The 10,093-nt window shown below is 50.9% G+C and overlaps 1 protein-coding gene across 3 annotated transcripts in view; it reads right to left on the minus strand.

The window, feature by feature from the left end:
• Acad10 (acyl-CoA dehydrogenase family member 10) overlaps positions 1 to 10,093 on the minus strand; it is a 43,909-nt gene that overhangs the window by 30,374 nt on the left and 3,442 nt on the right. For 2 of the 3 annotated variants that reach the window (XM_021186981.1, XM_029533699.1), the window contains exons 2-3: positions 5,099 to 5,298; positions 1,204 to 1,352 (exon numbers count right to left, since the gene is read on the minus strand). In XM_021186981.1, coding sequence (XP_021042640.1) covers positions 1,204 to 1,352; positions 5,099 to 5,285 — 336 coding nt within the window. In that variant the 5' untranslated portion in view covers positions 5,286 to 5,298. The remainder of the gene's footprint in view (positions 1 to 1,203; positions 1,353 to 5,098; positions 5,299 to 10,093) is intronic. The other variant, XM_029533700.1, reaches the window with a different exon arrangement.

Here is a 10,093-nt window from a genome sequence, read left to right on the forward strand (position 1 = left end):
CTTAATCCTTCTACCTCTGCCTCCTAAGTGTTGTGGAAAGGGATGGATGAACCACCAGACCCCGACAAAGGTTTCCAATACTCACAAAGTTGTACAACCATCACCATCAACCGGGAACTTACTGTCCTAGAGAGAGACCAGGCCCAGGACAGTCTCCACTCTCCCCTCTAGAAACTCCCCATGTGCTTTCTGTGCCTGCCAACTCAAGCAACATGGCGTCTCACCTGCAGGTACTCAGTGTCACCCCCTGAGCTGTGACCAGCTGGCACAGTTTCAAGGCTTGCTGTTGGCTTTAGCATTTTAAAAATTACATTTTTTTTTTTTTAATGCAGGGGTATTGGTGATGCACACCTTTAATCCCAGCACTCTAGAGGCAGAGGCAGGTGGATTTCTGTGAGTTCGAGATCAGCCTGATTTACAGAGTGAGTTATAGGACAGCCAGGCCTATATATAGAGAATCCTTGTTTTTAAAATATATAATAAATAAATGATATATCACACTTGTGAAGTCAGAGGACAACTTTCAAGAATCAGGCCCCTCCCTGCATCATTTAGATTCTGAAAAGTGAACATTAGGTCGTCAGGCTTGGTGGCAAGCCCTTTAACCGGCTGAGCCATCTTGCTAGTACCACTGCAGAAATTTCAAGCATCATCACTCAGCAGCCTAAAAGATACTTTCACCATAGCGTCCTTCCGTGGAAGTTATTACTGGGTTTAAATTGTCTTTTAGTGGAGCTTTGAATGAAGGTTACAGAAGTTACTGTACACACAAGAGCTTAAACAGTGCACAATGCAGAGAAAATGGTCCCTGTCTATTGATTTAATCAGCTTTGGCTCCAAACCATTTGGCTGGTGGCTCGTGTTTCAGTGTCTGCTGTAGCTTACAGTAAAGAGCCAGAGCTATTTATTCATCCATGGACCCAACGCTGAGTGCCTAGGCTCGGGAGGAAGACCTTAAAAACAAAGGCAAGCTATTAGGTTTTCATCTTAGTTCACTTAAATCAATGTCATGGCTGAATGGGAGCATACTTGAGGCCAAGAGACAACTGAGAATGCTAGACCTGGGGACAGGAGGATCAGCAGCTCAGGGCACCTTGGGCTACAGGGTGAGTTCAAGGCGACTGTGGGCTGCATACCTGTCTCAACACCCCTCCCCCGAACTGAGAGAAAGGGAAGCAACGGAGAGAAATGTTCATCACTCACGATTTCGGAGCACAGCCTCCCGAATTCTTCCAAGAAGTGCTCGGTCGTCATCTCTCCTTTCATAAACCGCATCCAGGGCCCACTGTCACCACCTCTGATCAAAGCCTTCATTATAGTTCCAGAAGGGACATGATTCTGCACCTCCCATCCTGTAGGACACAACACACACAGGATAAGGAGCACCACCACATGGCTGGGGTTTGCGGAGCTCGGAGTGACGGCTACAGGTCCTGTGGTATCGCTGTGGTGGTTGTGTGTGCTCCCTGGAAGTCTGTATTCTCACTCTGAGGAGAGACGAATGCAGACAGGGCTACTGAGGATTCAGTCTCACCCTCTCTTGGGTTGCCCACAGAGGCCAGGAGAGAACATTATCTCCCTAGAAGCTGGAGTTCCAGGGAGTTGTGAGCCATGGGGCAGGGAACCACACTCGGGTTCTCTGCAGGAGCAGTGGGTGAGCTTAACCATTAGCCATCTCTCCCGCCCAGGAGCTTGTGTTTGGAAGCACTCTAGACTATTCAGTGTAAAGAGAAAAGCAGCCGGGTTCTTCAGAAAGACCACTGTCAAGGCGGCGGACACATGCAGGGAATAGCAAGGCCTCAAAAGCCGGGCTTCCTCAGCCTCCCAGGGCTCTGAAGGGCTCAGCCTTGCTGCCCATCCCAGAGCTGGCAAGCCCAGACGGAGACTGGCACCCCCGTGTACGGTTCTGGGATATAAACCAGGACAGCCTCTGTGGAAAGCAATCTGGCAGTTTCTGTCAAAAAAAAAAAAAAAAATCTTCAATGTGTGTTTGATGTCATAATTTCACTTCTAGGAATCTCTTCCAGATATATTTACACAGGAAGTGAAGGTTCCCGTACAAGGCTGTGTGTGTGGAACTGCTTGTAGAGAAGGGGTTTTGAAGGGTAACTCTGTATGCGCAGAGGGCTTGCTGTGTCAGTCATGACTCTGACTCGGGGGCGGGGGGGGGCATCAGTCTCTCTGGGTTTTGTTCCTTCAGCACTGGAACTGTCCACAAGGCAGGCAGCCTTCCACAAGCACACCCTAAGCTCCAGCCTGTATCTTCTCACTGGAACGAAGCCACACCTGCACTCTCACAACAGTGACAAAGGGGACTAACTCAGCAACCTATTTGTGGCAGAGATGGTACAGCTCATAAAACCGGCATGGTCGTCTGAGGAAAAGCCTGTTAGCCCTTAGAGTAAACCTACACCTACTTGGCATGACAGGGTAGGGAAGGACCGGGTGGGGGTCGGGAGGTGGAATGGCAGAGGGGACAGCTCCAGTAGAGTGTGTGCTTGCACACACAAGGTCTGCCTAGATCCTACCACCATATAAGAAAAGAGATGCAAGATTCGCCTACCAGTTAAGACAAAAAAAGACAGAGAGCAGTCTGGACAGGGCATTTACACACTCATGTGAGCACACCAGCACACACATATAACGGCAGGGTGACCTCCTCCGTTGTCGTCCTTAGGAATACCATCCATCCCCTTTAGGATGGGTGACCTCAATAAATGGAGCTCACTCATCTATCTACCTGGCAGCTCCTCCAGTCCCAGGGATCCTTGGGCCTCCACCTAAGCAGTGCCGGGCTTCCAAGCACAGACCGGCACAGTCAGCCTCCTCCCTGGATGCTGGGACAACACAGCTCATGCTTCTGAGACCAGCACTGCCCCTACTGAGCTCTCTCCCGAGCCCTGCACCCACTGTCCTTTGGCCCTGGGTGATCCATAAACGGGGTTGGCCAACCTCGGCTGCCACCCAGGATCACCTGGACCGCACAACATAGCCCAGGCTGCCTTCGAACTCTCAGGGATCCTTGTGCCTCAGATTCCCATGTATTAGAATTACAGATTCGAACCACCCCATCTGTCTAGAGAAGACTATCTCAACTAAGACTCAAAAGTCTAAAATGACAAAGAGAGAAACAGATGGCCCTAATGGTACTCTAAAAATGCAAATTCTGGTATGGATCCATTCTCAAAAGAAAAGAAAAAGAACCATCAAAAATATTATAAATAAAACCAAAGGGTGGGGGCTGGAGAGATGGATTAGGAGTGAGGAGTATTTACTGCTCTTGAATGGACCCAACTTCAGCTTCCGCAGGCACCTGCACACCATAAACTCAGGCAGGCGCACACAAATGCACATAAATCAAAAGAATGAATAAATCTCTAAAACCATATGAGATACTTAACATAACTGACAGAAGGCTCTTGCTGCAATTCAGCAAGAAACATGAGGGACTCACAGAAAAAGATATCTAAGTGACCTTCAGACATACAGAAAGAGACAAGCAAAGGACACGAAACATCACAACTAGGCAGCGCTGAGCATGGTGGCACACACAGGTCACTTAGCAGTACCAGGTAGACTATGCCCTGAGCCACATATGCCCTGAGCCACAGCCCTAGCTGGGATTTCTCTTCTCTTCTCACTCAGCTTACATGAGTTGGTTAATTTCCAAGGCTTAGAAATGATGAACTAGGGACTTGTGTTGGGTTAGGCTTTTTTTATGGGTCAATTTGACACAAGCTAGGGTCACCTGGGAAGGGAGAACCTCACGGGAGAAAATCCCTCCATCAGACTGCTCTGTTGACCAGTCTGTGGGGCATTTCTCAACCAGTGACTGATGGGGAGGGCCTGGTCCATGTGTGTGATGCCACTTGTGGCTGGTGGTCCTGGGCTACATAGGAAAGCAAGGTGGGCAAGCCATGGGGAGGAGCAAGCCAACAAGCAACAGGCCTCCATGGCCCCTGCTTCTGTTCCTGCCTCCAGGTTCCTGCCTTGAATCCCTGCCCTGAGTTCCCTCCATGATAGACTGGCTAGGGTGTGGAACTCAACTCTTTCCTCCCACGCTACCCTTGCTCATGGAGTTTATCATGGATGGCAATGGGAAGGGGCGAGGTCAGGATGGCAACAAAGAAGTTTCTTTCCTGGGACTCAAACCCAGGTCTGTGGTACACAGCTGGGAAGAGGCTGTGTCACCTTCTGCTCCTCCCAGTCTCCTTCCCTCTTCCTTACTGGCTTCTTGCAGTGCTGAGAATGGACCCAGGGTCTGGTGGGTCATAGGCAAGCCCTCTACCACTGAGCTACACACATCTCAGCCCAAGTTCTGTTTTTCCAGGGCCTATTTTGCCAGTCTATACTAAAGCTAGCCACTGTGACTTTTTACTTTAATTAATAAATTAATTTTTATTTAAAAAAATTAATTTATTTACTATGTGTAATTATACTGTCGCTGTCTTCAGGCATACCAGAAGAGGGCATCGGAGCCCATTCCACATGGTTGTGAGCCACCATGTGGTTGCTGGGAATTGAACTCAGGACCTCTGGAAGAGCAGTCAGTGCTCTTAACCACTGAGCCATCTCTCCAGNTGTTGTTAGAGGAGGAAAGATTTACGGGGACTCAGTTATGGAGGTTTCAGTTCCCTGGCTCGGCAGATCATAACAGCCCACACCATGACACCCAGACAGGAGGCAAAGTTCCCTGTGTTTCTATTCACTTATAGACAACCTTTCATCTAGCTCAGGCTATCCTTGAACTTACTGTTTAGCTGAGGATGACCCTGAACACCTGATCTCCTGCTTCAACCTACCAAATGCNGCACCTGNCTTATGAGGTGCTAAGGACTGAACCCNGGGCTTCACACATGCTACCAATTGATCTACCTTATTTTCCATAGGTCATTTCATTTAACNCTCTCTGAATACCACGAGGGAGGGCCCATTATTAGCCTAATTTACCGACAAGCAACCGTGACTCCGAGCAGCTGAAGAGTTTGCCTCAAACACTGCCCTTCAGTGGGGCTTAGAATTTGACCCTGGGGTCTATCTTTCTCTATCTTCCACGCCCACTTAGCCCCTAGGAGTTAAAAAAAAGTAAGGAGCTTACCTTCAGCCACTGTCCCNGGAGAAGGCAAGAGAACTCCGCCCATGTCAAAAATGACTGCTCTGTAGCTTCGGCCTCCAGAATGGGTCCAGCGGAGGACTCCCTGATGCCTGCCCAGGGGACGGTTCAGGGCGGTGGTCCTCCATGCCCAGTACAGAGAGGAAGGCTGGAAAAGTCTTCTTACACACATGGTGAGACAGAGGCTGCGTGGGAAGAAGTTTGAGGGCAGCCTGAGCCACTGCTTCCATACAGGGTTAGGGTTAGTTAGGGTAGGGTACCCCTGGGCTGGGTGCCACTCCCAGCTCCCAGCTGAGGCCCAGCCCACACTCAAGCCCCACCCACAGTTCCCAGCTGAGACCCAGCCCACACTCAAGCCCCACCCACAGCTGGTTTCAATGGCTGTTCACAAGGAGCCTCCACCCCTCAACTGCTATAACCACGAAAAGGGGGTTTGAGCCCTGACTTTCCTCAGTCCCAACTCACCTGCCTCAGCCCTGTCTATGCTTCCTCCTTAGACCCCAATCTCCTGCCTTCTTCTCTCACTGCAGATGTCTATTCAGGGACCCTGGTGGTTCCCTGCTCTTCCCTCATCCCTGCCTCATTAGTGGCAGATGTGACCACATCTATTTTTTTTTTTTTTTAAGATTTATGTATTATGTGTGTACACTGTAGCTGTCTTCAGACACTCCAAGAGGGCGTCAGATCTTGTTACAGATGGTTGTGAGCCACCATGTGGTTGCTGGGATTTGAACTCTGGACCTTCAGAAGAGCAGTCGGGTGCTCTTACCCACTGAGCCATCTCACCAGCCCGTGACCACATCTTAAACCCATTTAATTTCCATGGTTAGGTTTTGTTTTATTGTTTTTTCGAGACAGGGTTTCTCTTTATAGCCCTGGCTGTCCTGGAACTCACTTTGTAGACCAGGCTGGGCTGGAACTCAGAAATCTACCTGCCTCTGCCTCTGCCTCCCAAGTGCTGGGATTAAAGGCCTGTGCCACCACCGCCCGGCTTTGTTTTGTTTTCAACACAGGGTTTATCCATGTAGCCTTGGCTGTCCTGGAACTCACTTTGTAGACCAGGCTGGGCTGGAACTCAGAAATCTACCTGCCTCTGCCTCTGCCTCCCAAGTGCTGGGATTAAAGGCCTGTGCCACCACCGCCCGGCTTTGTTTTGTTTTCAACACAGGGTTTATCCATGTAGCCTTGGCTGTCCTGGAACTCACTTTGTAGACCAGGCTGGGCTGGAACTCAGAAATCTACCTGCCTCTGCCTCTGCCTCCCAAGTGCTGGGATTAAAGGCCTGTGCCACCACCGCCCGGCTTTGTTTTGTTTTCAACACAGGGTTTATCCATGTAGCCTTGGCTGTCCTGGAACTCACTTTGTAGACCAGGCTGGGCTGGAACTCAGAAATCTACCTGCCTCTGCCTCTGCCTCCCAAGTGCTGGGATTAAAGGCCTGTGCCACCACCGCCCGGCTTTGTTTTGTTTTCAACACAGGGTTTATCCATGTAGCCTTGGCTGTCCTGGAACTCACTTTGTAGACCAGGCTGGGCTGGAACTCAGAAATCTACCTGCCTCTGCCTCTGCCTCCCAAGTGCTGGGATTAAAGGCCTGTGCCACCACCGCCCGGCTTTGTTTTGTTTTCAACACAGGGTTTATCCATGTAGCCTTGGCTGTCCTGGAACTCACTTTGTAGACCAGGCTGGGCTGGAACTCAGAAATCTACCTGCCTCTGCCTCTGCCTCCCAAGTGCTGGGATTAAAGGCCTGTGCCACCACCGCCCGGCTTTGTTTTGTTTTCAACACAGGGTTTATCCATGTAGCCTTGGCTGTCCTGGAACTCACTTTGTAGACCAGGCTGGGCTGGAACTCAGAAATCTACCTGCCTCTGCCTCTGCCTCCCAAGTGCTGGGATTAAAGGCCTGTGCCACCACCGCCCGGCTTTGTTTTGTTTTCAACACAGGGTTTATCCATGTAGCCTTGGCTGTCCTGGAACTCACTTTGTAGACCAGGCTGGGCTGGAACTCAGAAATCTACCTGCCTCTGCCTCTGCCTCCCAAGTGCTGGGATTAAAGGCCTGTGCCACCACCGCCCGGCTTTGTTTTGTTTTCAACACAGGGTTTATCCATGTAGCCTTGGCTGTCCTGGAACTCACTTTGTAGACCAGGCTGGGCTGGAACTCAGAAATCTACCTGCCTCTGCCTCTGCCTCCCAAGTGCTGGGATTAAAGGCCTGTGCCACCACCGCCCGGCTTTGTTTTGTTTTCAACACAGGGTTTATCCATGTAGCCTTGGCTGTCCTGGAACTCACTTTGTAGACCAGGCTGGGCTGGAACTCAGAAATCTACCTGCCTCTGCCTCTGCCTCCCAAGTGCTGGGATTAAAGGCCTGTGCCACCACCGCCCGGCTTTGTTTTGTTTTCAACACAGGGTTTATCCATGTAGCCTTGGCTGTCCTGGAACTCACTTTGTAGACCAGGCTGGGCTGGAACTCAGAAATCTACCTGCCTCTGCCTCTGCCTCCCAAGTGCTGGGATTAAAGGCCTGTGCCACCACCGCCCGGCTTTGTTTTGTTTTCAACACAGGGTTTATCCATGTAGCCTTGGCTGTCCTGGAACTCACTTTGTAGACCAGGCTGGGCTGGAACTCAGAAATCTACCTGCCTCTGCCTCTGCCTCCCAAGTGCTGGGATTAAAGGCCTGTGCCACCACCGCCCGGCTTTGTTTTGTTTTCAACACAGGGTTTATCCATGTAGCCTTGGCTGTCCTGGAACTCACTTTGTAGACCAGGCTGGGCTGGAACTCAGAAATCTACCTGCCTCTGCCTCTGCCTCCCAAGTGCTGGGATTAAAGGCCTGTGCCACCACCGCCCGGCTTTGTTTTGTTTTCAACACAGGGTTTATCCATGTAGCCTTGGCTGTCCTGGAACTCACTTTGTAGACCAGGCTGGGCTGGAACTCAGAAATCTACCTGCCTCTGCCTCTGCCTCCCAAGTGCTGGGATTAAAGGCCTGTGCCACCACCGCCCGGCTTTGTTTTGTTTTCAACACAGGGTTTATCCATGTAGCCTTGGCTGTCCTGGAACTCACTTTGTAGACCAGGCTGGGCTGGAACTCAGAAATCTACCTGCCTCTGCCTCTGCCTCCCAAGTGCTGGGATTAAAGGCCTGTGCCACCACCGCCCGGCTTTGTTTTGTTTTCAACACAGGGTTTATCCATGTAGCCTTGGCTGTCCTGGAACTCACTTTGTAGACCAGGCTGGGCTGGAACTCAGAAATCTACCTGCCTCTGCCTCTGCCTCCCAAGTGCTGGGATTAAAGGCCTGTGCCACCACCGCCCGGCTTTGTTTTGTTTTCAACACAGGGTTTATCCATGTAGCCTTGGCTGTCCTGGAACTCACTTTGTAGACCAGGCTGGGCTGGAACTCAGAAATCTACCTGCCTCTGCCTCTGCCTCCCAAGTGCTGGGATTAAAGGCCTGTGCCACCACCGCCCGGCTTTGTTTTGTTTTCAACACAGGGTTTATCCATGTAGCCTTGGCTGTCCTGGAACTCACTTTGTAGACCAGGCTGGGCTGGAACTCAGAAATCTACCTGCCTCTGCCTCTGCCTCCCAAGTGCTGGGATTAAAGGCCTGTGCCACCACCGCCCGGCTTTGTTTTGTTTTCAACACAGGGTTTATCCATGTAGCCTTGGCTGTCCTGGAACTCACTTTGTAGACCAGGCTGGGCTGGAACTCAGAAATCTACCTGCCTCTGCCTCTGCCTCCCAAGTGCTGGGATTAAAGGCCTGTGCCACCACCGCCCGGCTTTGTTTTGTTTTCAACACAGGGTTTATCCATGTAGCCTTGGCTGTCCTGGAACTCACTTTGTAGACCAGGCTGGGCTGGAACTCAGAAATCTACCTGCCTCTGCCTCTGCCTCCCAAGTGCTGGGATTAAAGGCCTGTGCCACCACCGCCCGGCTTTGTTTTGTTTTCAACACAGGGTTTATCCATGTAGCCTTGGCTGTCCTGGAACTCACTTTGTAGACCAGGCTGGGCTGGAACTCAGAAATCTACCTGCCTCTGCCTCTGCCTCCCAAGTGCTGGGATTAAAGGCCTGTGCCACCACCGCCCGGCTTTGTTTTGTTTTCAACACAGGGTTTATCCATGTAGCCTTGGCTGTCCTGGAACTCACTTTGTAGACCAGGCTGGGCTGGAACTCAGAAATCTACCTGCCTCTGCCTCTGCCTCCCAAGTGCTGGGATTAAAGGCCTGTGCCACCACCGCCCGGCTTTGTTTTGTTTTCAACACAGGGTTTATCCATGTAGCCTTGGCTGTCCTGGAACTCACTCTGTGGACCAGGCTGGCCTCAAACTCAGAGATCAGCCTGCCTCTGCCTCCATAGTGCTGGAATTAAAGTCATGCACCACCAGCCTGCTTTAACCCCATTTAAATCCTTCACTGGAAACAGTGTGTGATAGTCCAACAGCAGGAGATTCTAAGGCAGGATTTCTAACTTCCAGGCTGGCCTGGGAAACGTAAAGAACATTTAGTGTTAGTAACATTCCCATTGCTGTGACCCACTCCCTGACAGAGCAGCACAGGGGGAAGACTGGTTCTGGGGCACAGTTTCAGAGCTCAATTCATGGCTGTGCACACAGCTCCATGCACTTGGCCAGAGCATCATGACAGAAAAGAGGTTTGTACTTCATAGCCAAGCAGGAAGCAGAGAGATGGATCATAGCAAATGACCAGGGCAGGACACCAGGACACACACTGGTGACTTGCTTCCTCTAGCTGGGCTGCACCTCCCAGGATGCAACAGCTCCCAACAAAGGTGTCTCATTACAAATCTGTCATGGTGGGATCGATCCACTGAGTGAGCCCAGAATCTTCAGAGGTAAACTGTCTCTGGACCCCATCACTAGAACCCCAAGAGGCCTGGTTTCCTAACTTTGGAGGCCCTCTTAATCAACTATGACAAAGTAGGCTTTTATTAAAGCTTGCAGGGCCACACTATAATCT

The sequence above is a fragment of the Mus pahari genome, chromosome 23 (genome assembly GCF_900095145.1).
Source record: "Mus pahari chromosome 23, PAHARI_EIJ_v1.1, whole genome shotgun sequence".
Classification (NCBI taxonomy): Eukaryota; Metazoa; Chordata; class Mammalia; order Rodentia; family Muridae; genus Mus; species Mus pahari.